This window comes from Limulus polyphemus, unplaced genomic scaffold, assembly GCF_000517525.1.
Source record: "Limulus polyphemus unplaced genomic scaffold, Limulus_polyphemus-2.1.2 Scaffold3210, whole genome shotgun sequence".
Lineage (NCBI taxonomy): Eukaryota > Metazoa > Arthropoda > Merostomata > Xiphosura > Limulidae > Limulus > Limulus polyphemus.
The window spans coordinates 16,502-43,070 of NW_013668820.1; the positions used below are offsets into that span (position 1 = coordinate 16,502).

At 32.3% G+C, this 26,569-nt stretch overlaps 1 protein-coding gene across 18 annotated transcripts in view; it reads left to right on the forward strand.

Annotated features, from left to right (window-relative positions):
• The window catches only part of LOC106468903 (calcium-dependent secretion activator-like), a 118,396-nt gene that overhangs the window by 11,945 nt on the left and 79,882 nt on the right, over positions 1 to 26,569 (forward strand). For 17 of the 18 annotated variants that reach the window (XM_022397273.1, XM_022397274.1, XM_022397275.1 and 14 more), the window contains 8 exons: positions 1,538 to 1,561; positions 4,909 to 4,999; positions 6,694 to 6,815; positions 7,092 to 7,203; positions 18,765 to 18,904; positions 23,730 to 23,796; positions 24,858 to 24,966; positions 26,000 to 26,191. In XM_022397273.1, the coding sequence (XP_022252981.1) occupies positions 1,538 to 1,561; positions 4,909 to 4,999; positions 6,694 to 6,815; positions 7,092 to 7,203; positions 18,765 to 18,904; positions 23,730 to 23,796; positions 24,858 to 24,966; positions 26,000 to 26,191 (857 nt within the window). The remainder of the gene's footprint in view (positions 1 to 1,537; positions 1,562 to 4,908; positions 5,000 to 6,693; positions 6,816 to 7,091; positions 7,204 to 18,764; positions 18,905 to 23,729; positions 23,797 to 24,857; positions 24,967 to 25,999; positions 26,192 to 26,569) is intronic. The other variant, XM_022397281.1, reaches the window with a different exon arrangement.

Below are 26,569 nucleotides of genomic sequence, written 5' to 3' on the forward strand. Positions count from 1 at the left end.
TATATATATTTATGGTGCATTTTCTCTATGTGGTGAATAATAAGTTAATTTCATTGTGAATTTAATAAGTTAAACTGATGTGCCCTTATACTCTGTACCAGGTTTGCATTTTTTTTTTCATCTGTTTTACAGTTAATGAGTAAACTGCTTCTATAATATGTTCTGCATGTTTTCATAAGTTTAGTCACATTGCAACAATAAATCTGCACTTTTGTAATATACGTTAATCCACCAGTTGTTAATAACATGTGCTTTAGTTATAATGTACTATAATAATTAACTTATTCTTCTAGTATATAACTTCTCTATGATAACATGATACTTTCTTTTCTAATGATTAATCCATATGTCTATAATTTAATTTACATGTTAATAATAACATGTACTCCTGTTACATGATACTTTTACTTTTTTACTTTTTTCTATAATAATTAACTTATTCTTCTAGTATATAACTTCTCTGTGATAACATGATACTTTCTTTTCTAATGATTAATCCATATGTGTATAATTTAATTTACATGTTAATAATAACATGTACTCCTGTTACATGGTACTTTTATTTATAGTGATTAACTCGGGTGTTTGCAAATACATGAGAATCTTACAAACAAAAAAAGTTAGTAGCCAGGATAATTTGAAACACATTGACACAGCAAATAAAATATTAAAAAAAAATCATTAGGTAGGCTTACTTGGTAATATAATAAATTAAATTTAATACCTTTTATTTTTTGCATGAATCTTCCTCCACCAGTGAAATTGCAAAATGAAATTATTTTATCAAATAATAAATTTCTGGTATTCCAATAAAAATTAATGCAAACTGATATGAGCTGAATTGCAACCAGAACCACATAAGAAATGACTGTGGTAAGCCATTTTCGCTGCTTACATAATCTAGGTCAGGAAAGTACGAAAAAAATTCTTAAAATTGTTTTTAAATATTTAACTTCATAAAATATTACAAGTAGTAAATTTAATTTTAACTTTATATTTTAGGTACATAATTCAGTTTTTAAGTATTAAGCAACTTGGGTTTATTTCTTTACATAAAACTATTGCCTATCTTGATGTGAAAAATTGTTGACAGGATTAAGGTGTGTTACATTCATCTCGAGTTCCCTTTAATCATAAGACCAGTACACTATTTCACCTTTAGTATTTTCATTAACATACACAGACTTTTAGGCTTCCTGTGCATTGCTTGTGAGACAAAACAGGCAGAAGGGTTTTTACGAATATAGAATGGTATGCTAAAGTCGGTGGTGAGTGAGCAAGTGTATTTGTTGATCCCTGGTATTACTCTTCTATAATGTAACTTAACTATCCCTAATAACATGTCATTCTGTTACATGGTACTTTTCATGTAACGATTATTCTTTGCTTTTATGATATATCCTCCTTGTTTTTGATAACATGCTGTACTGTTATTGTTTTTTTTTGTTTTTTTTATGAAATTATTATTCTCTGTTTCTATAACATTTTTAAACTGTTCTTAATAACACCCTCTTGTTCTTTCATGCTGACTGGATAGCCGCCGCAGATCTTCTGTTCTAAGGCAGGTAGATTTGAAATAGTATAGTATCCTAGTTTTTCTCATTTGATGGTGGTGGTGGTGCAGAGTTTTGTTGCTTTCTTTTTGTGCGGGTATTATAAATATATTAAATTCAAATAAAATTATTAATTAAAGTAATATATATAATAGATCAAATCTGAAATGTGTAGTAGGAAAATACAGGAATTTGTATGAAATGCAGATATTTAGACTATTTAACTTTTATTCATGGTCATAGGTTGCATGATAAATACATGTTCATTTTATTAATTCATTTTCTACCTTTTTTTCGTAAATGATACTCAGACAGTAAGTAGTTAATGTGAATAATTAATGCTGAACATTATTTTACAAGTATAATAAGGGTTATGTAAGTGTTACAGAATTAATACTCCAGGTTTTAAAATATTCTTATGATTTCAGGTTATAATCCTTTTCTCTTAGTTTTGTTAACATTTGTCAGTGTATTACATACCTAGAAGCTTCAGTAGCATCAATATGGCACCTCTATAATATAAGAAACAAAACTCATAACTTGTGAGATTAATTCTATATTTTCACCAACAAGTTCAAAAATATTAATTTTGTGTTTTCTTCTTCAGACAAGTTAATTTTGGAATGGTAAGCTTAACATAAATCCATTTAAAGTAAACCTGTAAAAAATAGATAGTGTGTATATAATATCTCTGTCTACCATATGCTGCAGTTTCTATAGTGTTAACATTATTGTCCATGTTTCTTGTAAGCAACATTCCAGATAGAGTGTCTTAGGTGTTAATACAAATGAGAAATACCATCTGTATTTAACTGTTAATTAACACAAAATATTGCTGATATGTTTTCAATGGAAATGTAAAAAAAATACAATTTTTTAAATAATTAACTTTATGAAGATACTCTACTAAGCTGGGGTATGACAGGCATAATAATGGTCTATTTATATGTTCTCAGCACCTGGTAACATAGAAGTCAAATGAAAGTTTTTGTTAATATAATGTAAATGGTAGTTTATAATCACAAAATGGAAGGACATTGAAAAAAAATTTAATGTTCCACTCTAGCATGTAAGCAGAACATCACAATAGGCCGTCCTACTGTTTTTTATTTGTGTGTGTGTGTGTGTGTGTGATTATGTTGGCATTTTTAAGCATCTTAAATATTTTGTCCTGAAATCTCTACAGATATACAAAAAAGCATACTTTAACAACACTAAATAGCTATTAGACCACCTTAATTTGAATTGAAGGTGTGGAATCTAATGTGATTAAACAAGAATATTATGTTCAAACCTGTTAGTGACGAGATTAGAAACAGCAGTACATCTAAAAATAAGAGCAGAAACTGAAAATTCATATACTTTTCGCTTATTTGATGGTTTGGATTGAAGAGATTTGCTAATTTTATGTTCTTGTTCCTTCTATTTTTCTTTCTCACTTTTTAGTTTTATTTTAGTTTTGAAAGAATGATTTTATTTCATTTAAAACGTTTATGTTTAATCATAATATTAATTTGGTTTTTTTTCATTATTCATATTCAAATTGTTTCTGTAATGCATTAGAATACACTGTCCTATTAAAGCTGTGTAGTTAACTCTGGTACAGGGCCGTAAGAAGCAGTAAGGCCTGTCAGGCCATGGACTGACCACTTTTTCATGGCATGTATAGCTACAGTTTGTGTATTAAAACTTGCTTCTTTTAATTCAATGCATTACATTGTGTGTATATGCAGTATTTGTAGTTAAAATGGCTCAAATTCAATCTCATAGCATTAAATTTTCAAAAATTTTCTGGGGTGCCCCCAGACGCTCCTAGAAATAACAATATGGAAATGGCTTGACCACTCAAAAACTGCTTCCTACGACAAAGTGGTACACTGAAGTTCTATTACAAAGTGATTATTTTTTAATTTAGAAGTGTGTATTATGTGTATATGCATTTTAAAATAAAAAAAATCTGTGTGTGTTTATATATATATATATATATATATTGACACACACATATAGTGGAAAGTCATAATAATATCTTTTTTTTTCTGTATGAAGTGTTCTTTAATGATTTTATTAATTATTGCTTTTGTACTTATTTTTTCCTCATTTTTAGCTTTTCGACTTCAACGCTCAAACTGTGGTCAAGATGTAGCTTGCGAAACATTTCTTTATACCTGCAAGCCCCATTATGGAATGTGATTTATGACTCCCTTCTTTTTGCTTTTAATTTCATGTATGGACCTTTTAGTTTGCCTTTATTTCTGCATATATCTTTCCTGCTTTCTTTCCTATTCTTTTTTTTTCATAAGTGCACAATATTGTCTAAACAAAAAAGTTAGACAAGACAATCAATCAACTATTATATATTGTAGAAAATAAAAAGGAAATTTTTATAATTGCAACCATCATTATTTTTTTTATAATTAATATAAAATACTCTCGGGTGTTTTGATAATTTCTAAAACTGTCACACATTGAAATCCAGTGTATGTTTTTGTATATAGGGCATTCTGTAGTATGTAAAATGCCATAGCAATCTATGTATAGTTTAAGTGCTTATATGGCTGTCATAACTAATTGACATTAGAGGTCTTCAAAATGATCACACTAAAAGTAACACAAATTTTTAAAACCTCTTATGAAGTGCTCTTATAAAAAAAAATAAAAAAAGTCATTTTTTTGGATGGGGGAGTGGGAGGGTACCTGATGATTGATAGGCCGTAGAACATTCATGTGCCGAATATGTCTATCAGTATGGCCTTGTTCTATTTTACAAGTGTGCATCAAATGTGAAAGAGAAATTCAGGTGAGGAATATTCTCTCTCATCTGTGGAAAGAAAACCCCTGAGTATAATATTTGTCATCCATGTAAAATCAAGAAACAAAAATCTGGACATCAGCTTGTAATTTATAAAAAAGATAATATTACCTTTTCAATACAGTGTAACACATGCATAATATGTAATGTTAACTTATTATGTTGTACAGTAGCTTTCACGAAGTATTTTTTTAATTCATATTAATGAACATTTATCATGATTCAAAGACAATAATAAAGAGAACAGAGTGGATTATGTGTTTGTCAGTTACTGATGAGAGGTTTTAGTTTTTTGCACTTTTTTCACTCTTCCCATTCCAGAAATGCAGCACCTGCATGTTTTTCATGTTAGTTGAAATTACAGGGATTATGTGATTATATAAATAATTAGTTTTATTTTAATTTGGCAAAAAATCTGGAAATTTATGTTTGCATGTAAGTGCATTTTAATTGTATAACAAGCATGAACTGTAATTACTTTTTTGAAGATTGTTAAATGACTTGTTTCAGTATTAAGTATTAATGATGCTATTACAAATACAATAGGAACCAGGCATCACTCTCAAAAGAAGGATTGACAGAAGATGCTGAAGCTATGCTATCAAAACTAGACATTGTGCTTTCATTCACCCTTGAGGTACTTGTGGCTAAATTTTTGTATTTTCAAATTTAACATTATTTCAAAAGCCAGATGTAGTCACTAAAATTTTATGTGCATTATTGATCAGGTTAAGAATTACAATTTCAGTTTGATATGAATATTTATTAGGAGATTCAGTAGAAAGCACAAATGTTAAGTGGACCTAGAATTAGCTGTCATTGTTTTTTGTCTTGAATGAAGCCAAGCTACAGAATACTTGATTGTTGTTTAAAATTATAACTTGCATGTAATGAACCACATAATTAATCAAGGAATGTTTATAATAAGAGCTTTTTGAATAGGCTATGTCCAACTACTTGACAGTCTTGCAGGAGACTAAAACAAAAACGTTTATGCTGTATGACAAACATAATAATTTTACAAAATGGTCATAGGCTTTTTATTAGATTTTGAAAAAAGAAGTATCCAAAAATAGCACTTCAAATACATCTTTTGTTTACCACAAATCATTGCTCTAGAATTCTGCAATTTAACATGGTATTGCATCGCTCATGCTAGGACACCTCAAACTTAGTAGAAACAACAATAAATGTTCTTCAACTATTTCTTTTGACTTGTATTGGTTGAGGTCCGATCAATCATATCTGACTTTGTCTGACATTAAGTAATCTATGACAATGAAAGTGATTACAATGAGAAAAACAAATTAACTTATTCCCACTATTCCTTCTGGTTTGCAATTTTCTTGTCCTCCTTTGATTGTATTCTAACATTTTTAGATGATCTACTTTTCTGATCAACAGGAACTCCCTCATGACTGTGATCACAATGTTTGTATTCCATGCAAAAATCACTACAACCGGACAATTGCAACTGAGACTAGGATAAAGATAACTTTCATACATTCTCCCAGCATATATATGACTAGTTTAGTAATGAAAACAGGCCTTCTATAAGTAAATGACTTTCAGCAAAATCTTGACACAAATTGAAAGGGAAAACTAACTTGACAATCTCTGCGAGAGGTGAACAGATGAGCACAAACACGGTATTGTTTGAAAGCTCTAATATAAAGTAATCACTGAAAGGCAATTTTTATGCTTTTTATCATTTGTCAGGTATTATGATAACCAAAACAACAACTAATTTCTATACAGTCAACTTTTGATTTTAGGGTTAAAATGTTAATGATATCCAGAGAAAGTGCTCAGATAACCTTTGTTTAATAATAAAAACATCCCAGGCATACAGCAGAAGTAACTAATGTTGGCACTTTTTTGTAAGTACAGCTATAAAAAAATGCATCTACATTGTGAAAATAGTTGTTGGAAAACTGGTAGTAATGGGGGGGATATCTTAAAATGGTTTTGACCATTAAAAGAATTGTCCAACAATTCCTACTCTTTATATCTGTTATTATCTCATATTCTTTACCTGTACATTGTTGTTCAAACTATTCCCTCTTTTTTAATTATTCTTTTGCTTTTTTTTCCAGATTTTCTTAGTTATTTTAATACTCCAAAGATTTAGCTTTTGAAAGATGGGCTCAGGCATGAAATTTTAATTTTGATGTTAAAATAATTTAATCTGTCAGTCTTTCATATTTTTTACTTTAAAGCAGTCTCTTATACTTTGTTTTCTTTAACAGTTTTATTCTTTGAAATGTGTATTAACTTATTAGAGGTAATGTTTTATTAAATTAAAGTAATGCCTTCTGCTATGTTATTTAGGTAGTCGTTATGGAAGTGAAAGGACTCAAGTCTCTGGCTTCCAATAGAATTGTCTACTGTACAATGGAGGTTGAAGGTGGAGAAAAACTACAGACTGATCATGCAGAAGCTTCAAAACCAATGTAGGTTTTCTGTTAGATTAACTGAAAAGTGTTTAATTTTTAAATAGCTTATAAAGTTCATTATCAAGTAATTTATATTTTGAGATTTCGTAACTATCAATTGTATATATAAAAAAAAAAAAGATATAACAAGTTTTGCTGCTTCTTACTTAAGTAAAATCTTCAGATGCCTCAGAAATTTCTAAACAAACTTAAGTTTATAAGAATTTTAGCATTATTAGAGTATGTAGTTTTCTCCTTAACTATATTTATCTTTTATTATCATTTTCTTTCTAGGTGGGATACTCAAGGAGATTTTACAACTACTCATCCACTCCCTATTGTGAAAGTAAAGCTTTACACTGAAAGTCCAGGACTGCTTAGCCTTGATGACAAGGAGCTAGGAAAGGTGAGCTTTGAACTTCTTTGAAGTACATTTTAGTCAGTAGAGTAAAGATATAGCATAAAGATTGTCTTTGTTTCTACTGTACCACAAAATACATCAACTAGCCATTTTAGTAGGATCTGCATCTAATATTGAGTTAGACCAACTTTGTCCTTCTAAAGAAACAAAAGTCCCAACCCCAGGTACTCTTAAGTTACTATTGGTAAAACTAAGAAGGGCATATACCTCAAAGGGGAACAAATATTTTGATCAGTTTACTTGAATTTTGATAAGTATACACAGTAGTATAGGTATATTCACAAACAATTATTTTATTCATGCAAGTTATATAACTCCTAAAAGTGTCCTTTATGACAACCATATTTTTATTATTCCCTATATTTTCTGGTGCTTTTTGCTTTTGAATTGCTTGTTGGATCAGTGGTCAACCAGATGTAGGCAATTCTGGAAAAAAATGATCTAAGGAAGGAAGGAAACATCTTTTGTGTGCAGAAAGTATCATCTCGCAGTTTTCTTCCCATATGACAAAGTCACAGAATTCACATTGTTATATGTAATTGACCTTGAACTTGGTATATTTGTAGCTGAAATTGTACATACAGAACAAAACTTTTTCAAGTTTTTAGCAGCTTCATGTGGAGTGTAATGTTCAGCTGTTCTAGGACATTTCACTTCCAGTAATCTATTATTTCCTACTAGTCCATCTGGAGATACACCAAGAAACCCAAAGCTGAGATCAGCAAATATTGAACTCGTTCTCCCATTTCTTGTTCATAGTCTTTTATGGCAAGGTCTTCATGATTCTTACCATACCGAGGGGCCTCTGTCATTAAAGCAAGAGAGTAAAGTAAGTGTTTCCCTTATTTTACAAATGGACCCAAATTCTGATGCCATAAGTGGTTTGTTTCTTTCCAAAATCCATAACTCATTTCCAGTCTGACCACATGTATTCTGTTCTAGCTCATTTCATCTTTCTTCAGTTACTTGTAGTTTTATCAAAAATTCCTGACTAGCCCTTTTGAACTCTTCATCATTCAAATCTAGTTGTAAGGAGTGGTAACCATAATGTTTATCTCCTCCAGACTTGGACTTTTCATCAGTTTTTCTCAGGTGCCTTCTTTCTTTACATATGGGTAGTTGTTTTCTGCATGCAATGAAAAATTTTCATCTTCATTAGACATATTTTTTCACAATAGAAGAAAGACGTTTTTATGTTGTATTTTTTCACACTTTCTGGTGCCACTCTGATACAATAATCCAGGTCCTTGACAGTGATAATGATAAGAGCCAGATTGAGATTGCTTGAGTAGCAACTAAATGCATGTAAATTTTGATGCAGTTGGTAGTTCTGTCAGAAACTAGCTTATCTGCTGTCCTGACTAGTTAATCAGCAGGATCCATGATCTTTGTGAGTGTGAGCCATGGAAACTGTAAAATGGTACTATGTCTTGAAGAAAACATTTTTGTAAAATGTTGATTGACATTTTGTATGGTTACCAAATACATGGTAAAGGCCATTTTGTAGCTGCTGTCTCAACTGTTCAGGTGTATTCCCTTCCTTTGCATTTCTTCTTATAGTTCCTCTGGCACAGTTCTTGAGTCTTTCTATCCTGGGCTCGTTTTAGAAATTGTCCATTTTCAGCATTAGTTTTGGTGTGACATTTAACTGCATGATTGGTGCACTCCACTTTCTCTACCTGCTTACCATAACTAAACTTCTTTATTATTGTTTTATACATACTCGAGTCTGCATCTGCTATTATTTTTTGATACAATAGACCGTGCATGTCTTCAATGTTCCTAACTCGTTCCACTATAATGTCAGACTCCATTTGTGTGGAAGGTTCATTCCATTTATGGTTGTTGATTTATTTTGTAAACAAGTGCTACCAAACTTGTTCTTCACACCCAGATATAACAGTTTTCTGTATGGAAACCAATTATAGCAGCACAACCAGACTTTGCAGTGTATTTGTGCCCGTAACTGCATTGAGACCAACCACTATCAGTGTAAACAGTAATAATTGGTTTGCTGTTACTATCTGTACCTCCTGCTTCTATTGCTAATTCGTTTTATTTCACTCCCTCATTGTTTATTGTTTGAAACATTTGCTTTTTACACAACTGAAGCAAACAGAATATGAAGTTAGATGTGATTTTTGTTATACTTTTACGAAAATAAAATATTGGTGTCTAATGTCACTTACTTAATATTGGCAGATATTGAATCTGCTCAAATGTAATATTATTCAATGAAAAAGGTCTTATAAAATTATACATAAATATAATATGAAGTTACTGTTTTTATCATACATAATTTTCAGAGTGAAAGGAAGGAACCCTAGAATTCTGGTATACTGTTAACCACATTAATAATTATTTGTATATTAATATCATACATAAGTTATATTTAAAATATCTTTCTGATTTACTTCTTGCATCTGTTGAATGTGTTCAGAGACATGACCAGAACTCCTAACATTGAGAAATTTCCATCCAATTGAGCATGTTCTCCATCACAACTGACAACATCCCAAACTGCTGAATCACTTACGTCTAATGTATGAATGTCTTCCATGTTCATATGTTCTTCTGGCTCTGATACTATTTTAACAGTTTCAAAACAAAAGTCACAAATAAATTTGAATGTCTATTTCAAACCTCCTCTGGATCCTTGAGGAAAAGTGTATCCAGCTACGTATACTTACCTTACATCTAAAAAACAAACATCTGCATCAATGCCAACTTAGTATAAATAATATTCTATACAAAACTAGAGGGGCACTCAGTAGAGCACACATTTCCACCACGCAGCATTGATCATATTCGGTTCTCAAAAAATAAGAAATTGTATCTGTATGTCTGCCATTATCAACAGTCATGGATCATTTTTGGCAGGACAATAAGAAATAATATTCTACATAAGTCCACCATATTTCATCAAAATCCAATCATTGTTGACTGAGTTATAGAGCAAAAATAATGTGAAAAATCAGCCCCATGTTAACAGATAGGAATTTTTTAGAATTTCAATTCCTTGCTCTGACCTTGACCCTCCAAAAACTAATAATGCCTAAGCTTGGGTCATAGTCCAAATGTATACCAACTTTTGTGCAAATCCATTCAGCTGTTTCCAAGAAATCTTGTTGATAAACACACACACACACAGGGGTGAAAACATAACCTCTGTTCACCTTTGGGGTTGGAGGTAACAATTTTATGGACTTAAAATGCTAAAATCCAGGGTTCGGTTGCATGCAGTTGACAGAGTTCAGATAGCCCATTTTATAGCTTTGAACAAAAAGCATCAATTACAAAACAAGATGAAGTTGTTTCATAACATGAACTCCTTTTTAATGAAATTTTGTATATCAATGATTCTCCATCCATAAAGTGAATGAAGTCCAGTGTAATTGGCTGGATTAAGCTTCTCTTCTTCCACGATGAAATATAGCACCAAGACATTACTTAAACTCATGGATTCTGAATTTAGCTCATTACTAGAAATAAAGATACATGTCACTTAGAAAGTAAAATTGATTTGAAACAAAGTTTTGAGTAATATTTATTTTTTTTGTTGCAGGAATAACAATTTCTGTATGAAACTAAAATGTATGTTAATTTACCATGATGGCTGTATGTAATCTTCATTTATTCTCAGATTTCTTGGCTGGTTTCCATTTTTCTTTCATATAAATGCCATGCTTGCTCTATTTAGCTTTACTTCGTCAGACTCTTACTTTCTTTTTTGTTAGTGGCATTGCTTCAAATTGTTGACTGTTGGTGTATTCGAGTTAAACTAAACTATGAAAAGGTGTTTACTGTCTTGTTCAGTATCCAGTTATATGACCTCTACTGTGTAGTGTAATGGGACTGCATCATGAGAAAAGGTCAAGGGTGACTGGATGAGGCCCTGTTTTCTGGGGAAGAGTAGTTTATTTCCCAACTACACTACAAGATTGCAAATGTGGAAGGTGTTAAAGAGGACATTGGCATGTTTTTTGCTTCAAAGCCAAGTGATTTCTTTAATCAGGGCATTAACAACCTGACTGTAAGATGAAAAAGCATCATCGATAAGAATGAAGACTATTTCGTTTAATAAATGTTTTGTTTTGATATATAAATTGTTCGGGTTTTTTCATCTAAAAATGAGACATTAAATTTTTGACAACGTATTATATGAGATTATAGATACATCTTCAATGAATCGTAGCAACATTTCATTTTTGCTGTAACATTCTGATGAACTGGATGTGCTCTTTGGTTACTAATTTACATATATCTGTCTAAAGAAAAGAAGGCAGGTATAGCATAAATTGCTCATTATAGGCATGGAAGAATTGCTGAGTAGAATATCATCCAAACAATTTGTAGGATTTTGATGCTTCACTCTTTCAAAAAGAATACATAGGCATATATATAAACCAATATATGAATTTTCTTCAGGTTACATAACAAACCATGAACATTTAGCATGTTAAAATATAGTAAAAAAAAAATAATTAAGAGCTGTAACAGAAAAGAAATTGTATTCAGTTCACTTTCCCACCTAAAACTGGAAATTCAATAATTTCTTTTGTATAGTATGGCCTATTATAATCTTAGATACAAATAGACAACTAGCATTCACCATAAATTCCGATGTGGTACTTACGTCCTCTCGCAAGATTAGCTATTCTCATTCACTATTGCCCTCTATATGCAAACATTTTCTTTAAGCATGCCACAAGCCTTGCGCTCCCCCCTCCTTGTTGGAATTAATAAATTGCAACACGTGTCTCATGCAAATCATCATGTGTCATCTATTAACCAGTAGTTGCATAGCATGCTCACGTGATGCATGTGACTCCCTCTACACTCCTCTACCAAACCTTCACTTCTCGTTTGGCAACTTTCAAGTACAGACGTTTTTTTTGTGTTTTTTCTGTGCTTTGTACTTCCCGTGTGACACATTTTGATTTTCATATGAAGTGATTCTTTTTTCTTTTTTGGTTATACATTACCACATTTCTCCCAGTTAATTATTGTTGTTGTTCTGCACTATACAAGTTTGTGCAGTTTTAGTGAATTATGAATTCTGAAGTCAATGTTATCACTTCAGAGGTCATACCAACGACCAGTCTTCTAACTCAGGCCTCAAGTGCGGGTGGATTTTTCTGATTTTGTCCGTCTGGAGATTGAATGCTACTTGGTCACCTTTTGTCTTCTGACATCGCCCCGAGCTCCTTCAGAGTCTGCTGACATTATTAAGCATGACGACGATTTTGATAATTTTTCCTCCTCCTGAGTTTGCCATTCCTTCCCAGTTCCAGCTTGACGATTCTCCTAGGCCTTCCTTGGCGTTCTCGGATTTAGTATCTCAGGTTTGTGATGTTTTGTTTCTTTGCCCTATTTCTTATTACCCTCATCCTTCTTTGTTGAGTGAGCATTCTTCTCAACCATTTTTGGTGTTTCCTCCCTCGCCTGATACTTGGGTCCATGTGGATCACTTTCTCTCCCAGTTAAATGAAGAGATCAGTATGCTGCACCCCCCGAGAGCCTCTGATCAGTATGCCCTTGCTTACCATCAGGCAGAATATCCATTTTTGGATCACCAATTGTTGGGTTCCTTATTACCTCTTTGGGGGGCAGCTCCCGATTCTTAGTCTCACATATGCCCAATATTCTTGCCTTTGTCTTACCCTTCTCCAGTATCTGTCTTCTATACATCTCTTCTCAGAGGCTCTCTGCAGAAATCCCAAGGGAGTTTCTGCCAATGCCCTTCACCTTCTCCCACTTTGGCCCATATTTCTTCCTCAGCTGTGTTACCTACACAGTTTCTTTGTTATTGGGACTTGATTGGTATGGTATAGCTTGTGTTAATTTACCTTCCACTTATCTCCGAGATTTATGTCTTGTTCCTTTACTTTGACACCATCCCTGATGATATTGAGCCGCTGGTTACATCTGCTCGACAACAGTCCACCCTTTCAACTTTTGTAGCCCGTTTGTCTCGACCAGAGCCTTACCACCCATTCCCATTTCCTTCCCATCTCTTACCCGTTCCTTTAAATCTGGCACTTTTTTTTCGTCAAAGTCATCGCCAATGTATCGTCTGTTATCAACAATAGCAGTGACTACCCAGTGGGTTCGGGCCTTGTGGGAGCTCATTTGTTGGATTTTCTTCCACGCTGGCTCCACTTTGTCAAGAATCAATGGGTGACAATGGTTCTTTCAGAGGGACTCGTTCTCACATTTCTTTTCCCACCTCACATTTCTCCTCACCCCATTTCTTTTCCTCCTCCTCAAGATCCTGTGACTCTCCAGCATCATTCAGAGGGGTTCAGGATTTGCTTTTGCAGTGGGCTATCGAACTGGTTCACCATTCCTTTGAGGGGTTTTACTCCCCAGAAAACCTGGGATTTGCGACCAGTCATTGACTTGTCATGCCTAAACTGCTTCATCACATTCCCCAGGTTCATTATGGAGTCCTTTCTCACCCTGAGATGGGCATTTTCCCCAGGATTGTGGGTGACAAAAATGGATGTTTCCAATGCCTATCTACACATCCCGATAGCCATTCAATCCCGTCTTTATTTTCAGTTTGTTCATCTTGGAGTGGTGTACCAATTTCAGGTCCTCCCCTTCAGACGTGCCTCAGCTCCATACATGTTTCATCGCATCGTTTGACCTTTACTCATAATATTCATACTTTGGGGTTGTGGTTTCATCATTACATGGACAAATGGCTTCTTCTAGCTCATTCCAAGCAGGGTTTGACCAATCACACTCACCAACTTCTTTCTGTGGCAACTCGAGTGGGCATGTTGGTAAAATTGGAGAAGTCGGTTCTTCAACCCACCCAATACTTAGTGCATTTGGGGGGGTCTTCTTCGACACCAACACAAGTTGAGCTCTCCCTTCTCTTTTATGTTTCAGTTCTATGGAACTTTTAGTTTACCACTGCCCTCTCAGCTCAATCACTTACTGCTCAAGAGGTTTTATCATTTTTGAGGTTGTGGTCTTCCATGGTTGCATTGGCTCCCCCTCAGTCATGCCTATATGAGATCCCTGCAGTGGACACTTCACGAACGATGGAACCTTGCATGGGATCCTCTTTCCACCACCATTTCCCTTCCTCCTTCCCTGAGAGTCGATCTGCTGTGGTGGCTCAACAAACCCCATACATTGGGGCGTGTGCCACTTTCTTTCCCACATATGGATGTCTATCTGTTCATAGACGCTTTTCTTCAGGGTTGAGGACTTTGGTTGATCACCATGAAGCTTTGGGCCATTGGTCTGCAGACAAACTCATCTTGAATATCAATGTTCTTGAACTTCTGGTGATTTGTTGAGTGTTATCTCACTTCATTTCTCTCACCCTTCAATGTCTGGTGATGGCTCATTCTGATAACTCTACAGTAGTGGCTCATATCAACCACAACATGTCATGTGCTGGGCACTTTTAATCTGGTAGCGGATCGTATTTCATGTGCGGACCAACTCTCTCCCATGGAGGGGTCATTAGATCCGATTGTTTTCAGATACCTTTGCCTCCTATGGGGTTATCCCCAATTGGATGCATTTGCCATGGGCTTCAATACAAAGTTGCTCCTCTTTTGGTCATCTGTCCTGCATCCACTATGCTCATGCATTTCTTCCAGATTCAGAGGCCTCCTAGGCATCCTCCCCTTCCGGATTGGGACATTAATGTGTCCTCCATGCCTTGACTCTACCCCCATTTGAACCACTTTCCTCATGTTTTTTATTTCATTTGTACCTTATGACCTGCTGATTTCACTGATCTGATTTATTTGCCATTTAAATTTCACATACCCTTTATTATCCTACTTATCTTCTCCTTTATCCTGATCGTTTTTCTCCCCAAGACCTTGGCAGCTCAAGAAGGTTGTTTCTCCATTTCTCCTATTTCCCAACCTTCTATCTCCCATCTTTACCCTTGTACGGCCACTGATAGACTGCTGTGTTCTGTCAGGGCCCTAAAGCGTTATATTGCATGTACAGCTACCCTCCGGGGTATACACAACCATCTTTTCATTCCCTGGCAATCCTTCTCCCTTCATGATCTTTCCCCTTCTACCCTTACGAATTGGATCCATCTTCTGGTCTGTTTGGCCTACTCCTCTCTACCCTCTTCCTCCAGTACTTTGTTCCATGTGTCCTCCCATCAAATTCGTCATTTTACATTTTCCCTTGCTACCTGTCTTCGTTGTCTATTGGAGGAGATTCTTCAAGCTGGCATGTGGATCATGCCCATTATCTTTATCACGTCGTGCTTTCCTTCATGTCAGGGTTTCGTCTTCCACCTGTGGCCATGATCTAGACTTCAGTGTGACTTTAACTGGTAAGTTTTCTTTGTCCTCTTTTTCAGGGGCCTTTCTTTATTCCCTCTTTTTCACATGGATCCTGCTCTATGGCTAGTTGTGCCTGACCAGGTATTCTTTCACTTAAAATCCACACTGTAAGCCATGTTGACTTATGCTCTCTCGTCCATGGCTCCACGTGGTCACCATAGAGATGGGGTATTCCACAAGATCGCTGGAAGGTTATCTACCTCGCAATAGTTGCTTCATAAATATGTCTGTTCTGAACCGTACCACCCATGGTAGAGCAGAAGGGGATATCTGCCCATCCCTGCCATGCCTTGAGTGAATAACCCAGTATTGTCTGCTTTTCAAAATTGCACTGTCTCCAGTGGTGACATTCCTCCAGACTCTCCAATGCATTATCATCCCCCCTTCTTTGAGTGGAGTGTGGGAGTCCTTGACACTTTCCAGTTCCAAGCCTTTGGGGTGGTTGACAATGGAGGCACCCTCCATAATGGGTTCCACTAACAAGTTGGCTATAACCATTTAGTCAAGAGTAGGGAGGTGGTGTTCTGCTGCTGTAGATGTCATGTGGCCTCCACAGGAGTTAATCCATCTCCATGCTGGTGGACATAGGCTCCTGATACTATTTACACTATCACAGAAGTTGATCCATCACCTTCCTGGATGATGTGGCCTCCTTTTACTAGTCACATATTCCACAATATTTACAACCACTGGAGTTGATCTGTCACTGAACTGGATGATGTGGCCACTTACTATTCATTTACACATACAGTTGAGTTTATCTGTTACCTAAATGGTTGACGTGGCCTCCTGTTACATATTCCATTCCACGTGGAGTTGATCCGTTGCACATGCAGTTCACCCCTTTTGATTGGGAGCCCTCATCCTACCTTTGCGTGGACGTCAGTTCTCAGTGTTGAGGTGTTGGATTCGAGCGAAACAATCAACACAAGTCATTGCACTAGTTGCATCCATCGTCTCGATGCTAGATGGCCAGTCCTGGATTGCTGTAGGGTGTTAATCCTTGTGTGGTATCCAGGAATTGGAGTGGATCTTAATCACCAATTCCTGTGTTATAGATGAAGACAGTATGATTCTCATTCTACCCTTGCATGGATGTTGGTACCCCATAGAGGAGGTTTTAAATGTAGTTGACTTCCCAAGTATGGTCCAACTTGCCCTAATCACTCTACACCTTGTGATATCCACCCGTGTGTTTTACAAATTGTACACAAGGGCGAAGAGTATACCTGGCTCAGAAGTGGTGTGATTCCCCTCCTCTGATCTCTGGATCTCTTCTGTCATTGTCAGGGGTATCCTTAGGATGCTCTTGTTATTCCCTCACACTGGTCCCTCCTCCTTCTCAATTTGGGATTCCAGCTAATATTGTGAGAAGAGATAAGTACCATAATTTTCCTATACTTATCTATTCTCACACTTCCCATCCTTCCTCCCCACTTCTCCAGTGTTCACACCTTCTGCCCAACTTTGAAGTGAGTATACTATGCTACTATTGGTTGATAGATGATGCATGATGATTTAAATGAGACACATGTTGGAATGTACTAATGCCAACAAGGGGGGAGTGCAAGGCTTATGGCATGCATAAAGAAAATGTTTGCATATGGAGGACAGCAATGAATGAGAATAGCTAATCTTGTGAGAGAGGTAAGTACCCATCAGAAATACATTTTCAGTATAGGAAAATTATAACTTTCAAATTTTTTAGAACATTTTATTTTATTATAGCCTAACTAAGCAGAACATTGAAACACAATGACAACATAAACATATATACAGACAACCAATCAGCTGTGTGTTCATTGATAATATTATTTCAGGTGCACTAAGAAACATTTTTATCATACCTGTAATATTCCTTGTTTTATAATGATTTATGTTTTATCATTGGTCATGATATATATTTTTCTATCTGAAAAAATTTAATGTGAGACATTAAGTCCTTGCATATTTAATACATTGAAAAATAAAGAAAATTTAAAGAAGAACTGGTTCTTTTTATGTTAGTTCAACAATATTTAGTTTCTTGAAACGGACATCTTCAGTTATTGATTTGGTTCAGTTTTATTTAATAATAAAACACATCTTTGACATCTAGGAGCTGTAAAGCAAACATATTTGAAAAATTATGATAAGGGTATTCAAGATTAAGTTGTGTTAATTTGCATTTTCATTAAATCTTGTTTTAAGATCTGTATGTATGTTTACACAGTTTTCATAGTTAATTGATGGATTTGTGTAGTATTCATTTTTGTATGGTTTGTTTAGTAAATCATTTATTTACAGTCCAGATTTTTGTGTGAATTTGATTCAATATCTACTTTGTGTTTTTTTGTAAGTTTGCTCTATATTCTTATAAGTTGTCTTCCACTGTTTCCTATGTATGAGATATGTGATTATTTTTCTTTCTGTATTGTTTATTTTGTATGTTGTTGGTGTATATTATTTTATCTTACTTTTTTGTTTAGTGATGTATCAGTGATTTTTTCTCAAAAATTATTTAAACTTAAACCAAGGTGAAATATAATTAATTTAATTTTCTGTTTCTTAAGGTGAACAAAAGCAGAAAGCAGTGTTGTATAAGCCTTTATTTTTCTGTCAGTTTTTTTTTTGTCTGATGTTGTGTATATTGTGTACTGATTGCAAATTGAGATAAGTTACATTGCATGTGTTTCTTCTATGTATTGTTTTGTTGACTGTGTAGCAAGGTTGTGTGATATTTATGTTTAGGAAGTTTATTTTTGCTTGTTTTTCATCTTCATTTGTGAATTTTGTTTGAATGGATGGAAGTAATGGGTTTAAAGAAGTACTTTATTCATCTTGGCTATTAAAACTTCATAATACATCATCCATATGTCTCCACCTAGTGAGGGTGTGGAAAGGCTATTTGCATTGCTTTTATTTCTGTATCAGTCATGAATAAGTTTGCTAGAGTGAGTGATAAAGGCTTTCCATGCTAAATCCATTTTGTTGAAACAGTTAATTACTGCAAAGTCAAATAAGGTTTTTAGTTGTTGATTTAAGATATGTATGGTCACATATATTAAACTTAAATCATTTCCATTGATTGTATCACTATGGTATATTATTTAAGAAGGTTTCAGAATAATTTATATATGCTTTATATATATTTATGGAGGTTTTATAATCATTCAAGTTTTAATTCGCAAACAAAATTATTTATCTACTAATATTCATGTTTATCAATAGGTAATAATTAGACCTACTCCTTTGAGCCCTAAAACTCCAGAGTGGCACAGAATGACTGTTCCTAAAAATGTCCCAGATCAAGACTTGCGTATAAAAATAGCTGTTAGAATGGACAAACCTCAAAATATGAAGCATTGTGGGTAAGTAAAAAAGTATATGAAGCATTAAACTGACATTGTGAATAATCAGTTTGGAAAAAGTTCTTGGAAGATATACATGTCTTGGTAAATTTTCTAAAACTTGATGCAGAAAAAATTATCTTATATTTAGAAAATATGAAATTAAATTCCCTTCAGTGGCTCAGTGGTAAGTCTGAAGGCTTATAATGCTAAAACTGGGTTTCGATACCCATGGTAGATACAGCACAGATTGTGTAGCTTTGTGCTTAATAGCAAGCAAACAAACAATGAAATTAAACTCTTTTAATGAAAATCGTATATATATAATTTTGTCAAAATCTTCTAAACATGTTTACATCAAATTGTAATGTTCTTAAATTTTTATATATAAATGTACGACAAAATGTACCACGATGTAAAGTAGATAATATAGTTTATTTATTAACTTGTGGTATATGTGGACTTAAATATGTAGGACAAACAACTAATCCTTTACATCTAAGGATTAACGTACATGGATCACAGTCATAAGGGTTTTCCTCATTTGATAGAAATAAATCACTTTAATAAAAATTAATTTAATTATGTAAAAATTACTATATTATAAAAAATCTACAATACAAATTTATTAACAGAAAGAAAAGAATATCATATTCTGAAAGAAAAAACTCTTTACCTTTATAGATAACTGCTGAAATTATAAATAAAGATTCCTGTATCAGAAATTTATTTCAAATAAATATTTGTAGAAATAAACAATAAAATTAGGGGTAAAGGTAAAAAAAGGAAAGAAATAGATTGATTTTGAATTTTTTTGTAAACATTTGGATTCTGTTTTTCACAGATCTGTTAATCTGGTGAAATTTATAATAAAACAAGTATTTGAATTAACAAATGCAAAACTCAAATATCTTTCAAAATATTTGTTAAACTTTGAATTTAAAAATATCCATGTTAAACTTAATTATAGATCTAATTAAATTTAGATTAAAATGGAATCGTATACCAAACCCTCTTCAGTAAAGAAAAAAAAGAAATCTTATATAGTAATTGATTTTAAACATAAAGTTTATGATGATTTATATTTACCTTCCATGATTCATAAAAGTATTCAAGAAGATATTTTTCCCATAAAGTTGTTTCAACCAATAGTCAATTTTAAATGTAATAAACCTGTAGGACCTCTTCTCTTTAACTATAAAAAAAATTAATTGAAGAATTTAATCAAATAGAAGTTGACAACTTACCTTGTAACTGTAATAATACTGTTTTTAAAGATGTCCTTCATAATCATATAGTTACAGGAAGTTTAGAAGTTGTCAAAGATAAAGATTTACAATCAATATTAAAGAAAGGTACTAAATACAGAATTTTGAAATGCACAAAAAAATGTGAAATCTTAAATACGTAGAAAAAGGTATTGATGATTATATTCTTAAAATAAGTAAACAATCCTCTTATCTGCCATGTTTTTTTTTTTGAATGGACATTATATTTTAGTAATTCCATAAAGAAACGATTAAGAACTTTAAACTTATCTCAATATAAATTAGATATTTCTTTCAATGTCTTTAAAAATAAGTTAAATTTAAAAAAAATTCGTTATTACTCCTATTGATACAGGTGGCTGTAATTTTGGTTTTGTGTGTAAAAAATTATACACACAAATTTTACTTAATGAAATTAATACCACAAGTACTTTTACTAAAAGTACTTTAGAGAAAAATAATGTTACTACTAATTTAAAAAAGGCTATTAAAAATGGAATATCCATACAGATTATTAGAGTATGAATTGAATTTACCATTTTTATATGCAATTCCAGAATTGAATAAAAATCCTGTGAAATTCAGATTTATTACTAATTACTTAAATACAGTCACTAAATCTGTTTCCATAGTACTTAACAATATTCTAGATGTTTTGTTTGAAAAAATAAAAATACAGTCTTCAAACAACCAGAATAATTATTTTTGGATTATTAAAAATAACATTCCAGTCTTGGAATGTTTAAATAATTTAAATTCTTCAAAAACTGCCAGTTCTATTTTTACATATGACTTTACTACATTGTATACTAAAATAGACCTAAAAGATTTAATCAGGGTTGTTTGATAACTTTATAAATAATGAAATAACTATACCCAAACTTACATTTACTAGAATTCAGTGTAAAAATATACTTCATTTCTGTATTTATAACAGTTACATTGTTTTTAACAAACAAGTATGTAAGCAAACGATGGGTATTCCAATGGGAATAAACTTCTCTTCAAGTATGGCAAACCTGTATCTGTTCTATTATGAAAATTCATTTAGGAAGCAGACCTTAAATCCTAAATTGTACATTTACACTTTGTTACATAGATGATATAATATCTATAAATAATATGAATTTACACCAAATCTAATATATCCAATAGAACTTGCAATAAAAAGAAGTGATAATAATAATGAGGTCCATGCTAATTATTTAGATTTGGACATTACTTTTATAGAAGGTACAGTGTAGTTGACTATTTTTGATAAAAGAAGATAATTTTCCCATTCTTGGTCTACCCACATCTAATAGCGTTATTCCCTGTATCGTTAAAAGGTATCATTATATCTCAACTAAAACTGTTCTTAATAGTCTGTAATATCTGTAATTTTTTTTATGGATAATGTTTTATCATTAAAAAATAAATTGAAAGATAATGGCTGTAAAGACAGGCAAGTAAAGAAATACCTTACTTTATTTTTTAATAAATACAAAAATATTTTAGAAACTAAACTATTGATTAAGGAAAATATCTTATAAATAAAATAAAGAGGGAGTTAGTTATTTTACCTTATAAGTAGCTAATAATAATTTTTCTAGTAATTTTATTCAGTATAACCGGGACGGAAAGAACTTAAAGTAGCTGAGCTTGTCTCAGCATTCCCGTGTTATATTTGAATAAATCTTCAGGAGGAAGGGTGGTGGTTGGGAGTTAGAACTATATAAGAACTTTTAAGTTAGGGACTATAGTTCTATTCAATATTTGATAGCTCTATGTAATATATTTTTGTAAGGGTGGAGGTTGGGAGTTTAATTAGTAGAAATATTAGGGTGGCTTTATTTCATTTCATTTCTACTTTAAGAAATTTATGGGTAACTGTTTTTCCACAACTGGTTATAGACAGTGAAAGGCATTAGAAGCTGAGACATTGTGGGTGTAAGCACTCAGCTTCATACACTTATTTGATTGATTTTTTTAAATAATATTCCATGACAGCTGACTAGATTGACATCAGCATTTTGATTATGTCAAATAGACGAGATATTCCCCCAATACATTTGGGTGCTATTACCATAGACATTATCCGTTATGACAATAAGTTGACAACCAGTACTGATAACGGAATTGCAATATATATAATATCAATCCCTAGTCTTGTTAATCATAACTTTGTTGTATTCAGATTTATTCCTTGCTAATGTTAAGAACTAAATTGTTTTTAAATTAATTAATTTATTATCATAATGCCATTTTGCATGAACTAAGTAAATCCTGTGGTATTTCGCAAGTAAAATTTATGTTGTAAACTAATCTAAAGATGTAAAGGATTAAGAACTGTGTTGGTTAAATGTTAATAAATAATATTAACTTCTGATCAAAGCAAACTATCTACATAGGTGAGAACTAAATATTTAATGTCTTATATTGAGCATAGTATAATAATTCGATTGTGTTATTTCATCCATTGGGTACTCTTGCTGTAACTGATATTTTCAATTATATCCTCAATAATATCTGACGAGGTTCGGGCAGCCCAGGAGGCTTAGGCTATTCAGAATCTATATACAAAGCTAACAATGGAGAAAGATCGATATGTATAAAACTAACTTACAAATGATACAAAATAAAGTAGATATATTAAATATTCTAACTAAAAATGCATGTGCACTGTGGTAAAAGTTTCATTTGTTTAGGCTTATTGTCCGAGTGTTTTATTTTCATTGTCAATCCACAGAATTGAACAGCCTTATCGTATTATCAGCTCCAGTGGCTCATAATTTTCATACATTTCTTTCTTTTTGGTGTTGAGAATAACCTATATGAATAACTTGCACTGCATCACGCTGCCCTGAAATGTGGTACAGAAATATTCAGTTTGAAAATTACAATGATGACTGAAGTGTATGTGAAAATATTTTTGCAAATATTTCAACATTTTCAGACCATGACATTATATACAAAATCGGCAACTGTCATATGTGACCAATACATTTAATAATTTAGGCATTGGCTATATTTACACTAGTCATAATGCAACTTCAGTGGCTATATTTACACCATTACTGTTATGCATGCACAACATGTTTTCTAGTCTCAATGTAACTGGGTGCTGTTTTAACAGTAACTGTCATGGCTTAGGTTATGCCATTATTAAATAACTTGATTTTTGCATTACAACTTGAGCCATAGTCTAGGTCTGTTGACTGCCGCACTAAAATCCCTAGACAATTCTACATTTTGAAATGTATTCTGAATTTTATGTTTTGAATATACCAGTGGACTGATAACAGGTTGGGAAGTATCAGAATTTTTGCCATGCTTGGTAGTATCCCTCATCTCTAACGTTTTTACTGTCATTGAAATTGTTTTACAAAAGGCATCAATTTTGCCACTACTATGAAATGATAAATGTTTGTGAACTTTTGTGAGTAACTGAACATATTTGTGGTTAATTCAAGTTAAAACAAATCAGTTGCATGACTGAGACCTTTTAGAACCTAGGACCAATACAAACAGTGTATTTTTTCTTGAGATAAGGAAAAGGTTTGAAGCAATAAAAGTTAACTTTAGGGTTCAATTTTCAGATATCTCTATGCACAAGGCAAGCAAGTTTGGAAAAAGTGGAAGAAAAGATATTTTGTATTAGTTCAAGTAAGTAAATTTTCCATTGTAAGACTTTAAAACTAATAAATTAGGAGTATATTGATATGAAGGTAGTATAATTTAACAAAGAAAACAGTAACATGTTCTTTGTTTTTAAAAGATAGTTAACAAGTAGTAAACAAAAGGAAGATTTCCAAAATGGCCACTTTGTCTGGTAAGCCAGTAATTAGATTGTTTTGAACAGCATTTTAGTAACAGCTACTAAATATTCTCTGTTAGCTGAATGCTTCATATGATGATAAATACATATTTATTTTGCTTCAAATAGTTTGTTCTAAATAATTGTTTTATTAACATATTTTCTAAAAAATTCATTACATTATAATAAAAAAATTTGTACATATTCTTATCCTTTTTCTAATATTCCACAAAAAAAAAACATTTTTGATGTATATTTTCTCATAACCTGTAAGTGGTCCTTGATTAGAATTTGGCTTTATGTATATTTTGCTGTTATGTTCTTATCTGCTTCTTGATAAAACCATATAGAGTTGACCATGTGAAAAAACTGGTTCTGGAAAAAATATTCCTGCATGGTCAGTTGTCTGACCCTGCAATTTGTTAATTGTGATGGCAAAGGCAAAGAATTGGAGGGTCAAGAACGAGTCCATAAAGCTATAACTTTTCATAAAAAATGCTTATGAAATTTTTAAATAAATTTTTAAAATCTTGCCAAAGGTAATAAATGCCAAGAATAACATATTGTGACATCATCTATTGTTTTGTAAAGATATTTGAATTGTGTTTCCCATAGACAGACACACTGATATTATATATATATATATATATATATGATCTTTTTGGATAAAATGTTTTTGTATCATGGGAAAAAATTCTTAGTTTTTTTATATATTTAGGCATCATATAAATTTATACTTTATTTCAATTCGTGTAAAACTATTTTGATGTGTACTTTGGCCTGTTTTTAATTTTTTCTAAATGAGAAAGTAAGTAAAACGTTTGGAAATTTTGGTACTGTTATCAATGAATTCGAGATTTTCAACATACTTTATTCTATATAAAAGTTTTTTGATTATTGAACTTTCTAGGTATCCCAGTATACATTTGCTATGTGTAGCTACAGAGAAAAGAAATCCGAACCAACAGAGATGATGCAGTTAGATGGCTACACCGTGGATTATGTAGAGCCTGTGCCAGGTAATTTTATAGCCCTTTGTCTTTTATTTTTTTCTTCCATTCTAAATTCTATTTTCAGGTCTTATTTTCAGCCAATCTTCTAATAACTTTACATCTTAACACCCTGAATTTAATCATTATTTTAAATACCATATACCTCCAAGCTAATTATTGAATCATTTTAACTTCACATTTTCACAATGCATTTCGAAATACTCTTGATATGCTATTTTTTAGATCTTTTATTTCACTGTTCTGATGTTTCTGTAGGTTCATGTTATATTTTTGTCTACCTTTTCACATTCTTTAGGTCTTCTCATGGGTAAGTATTCATAATGTCTCATGATTTTGCTATTGTTATCATAGAGATAAGTAATTGTTAAATTAATGAATAGCTGTTCACCAGTCTATGTGTAGAAAAACTTGAATGGTTAAAATTTGAAAAAAAAAAAAACTATAATTATATATAAGCAATGCTAGAAAAAGAAAAAAAAACTGAACTGTCATTCTTCTTAACTAAAGCTAGTTTACTGACAGAGCCCTTCAGTTTATCTTTTGTGTCACATTCACATGGTGGAATAATTATAATTGGTTATTTTTAGGTTTTAACTTGTAATTAAATTAACATGCTATAATTATTTGTAAGGTATATAATTTTGTAGCTTACTCTTGTCAGTCAGAATGATTATTAAAACTAAGTTATGACAGAAATAATAGTTCTGAAAAATTTCATATTTCTTTGCAAAAATATAATAGAATATGGTGTTACTTCTTTACTAGTGTAACTAGTTAACCACTTGGAAATTCATATTGTTCTTCACAAGTGTTTTATTGTTAATGTTTTATGTATTTTGAAATATTTTGGAAGAAAACTATATTTACAAAATACTGAAACAGTTATTCAGAGTTTTGTATTTTTCTAATGTGTCAATTTGAAGTTTGCATAACCAAAAGGTAAAATTTAAGTATTGAATGAATTAACCACAGTCAGTTAGTAGACAGAAGAAAAAGAAGTTGGAAAAATCTAAACACTTGTTGTTTTTTCAATTACTAGAATTGGAAGGAGGAAGATTTTTCTTTAATGCTGTGAAAGAAGGAGATAGTGTTTTGTATGCCAGTGATGATGAAAATGAATGTCATTTGTGGGTTATGGCAATGTACAGAGCAACTGGTCAGTCTCACAAACCGACTCCTTTAGTACAACCTCTTGCCAGTAAAAACTCAACCATATCTAGACTTCAAGGGGGTGAGTAATATAATAATTTGGTATAAAAAATATGTACATGTGTGTGCAATTCATTGTAATACTGATTTCAGTAATTAAGTATCATATCCAAAGGAAGTAAACATTTTTTGGAGCAGAGGTTTTCCCTGGAAAAGTAAAGCTCAAAATCCTGTTTTTCCACAAAGAAAATAAACATTCCGATAGCTTTACTTTATTTATCATAAACAATCCTTTTCTTTCCCTTAATTTATATAGGTGAATGTATTATTTTGTGTTTTCTGCTTAAAAAAATGGCAAGAGTTACTTATATTGAAAACCAATAAAAGTGTTTCTAATTTTAGAAAAATGCATATTTTTGAAATAGTTCTTACAAAAAATTATTAATGTCTTTTTAGACAC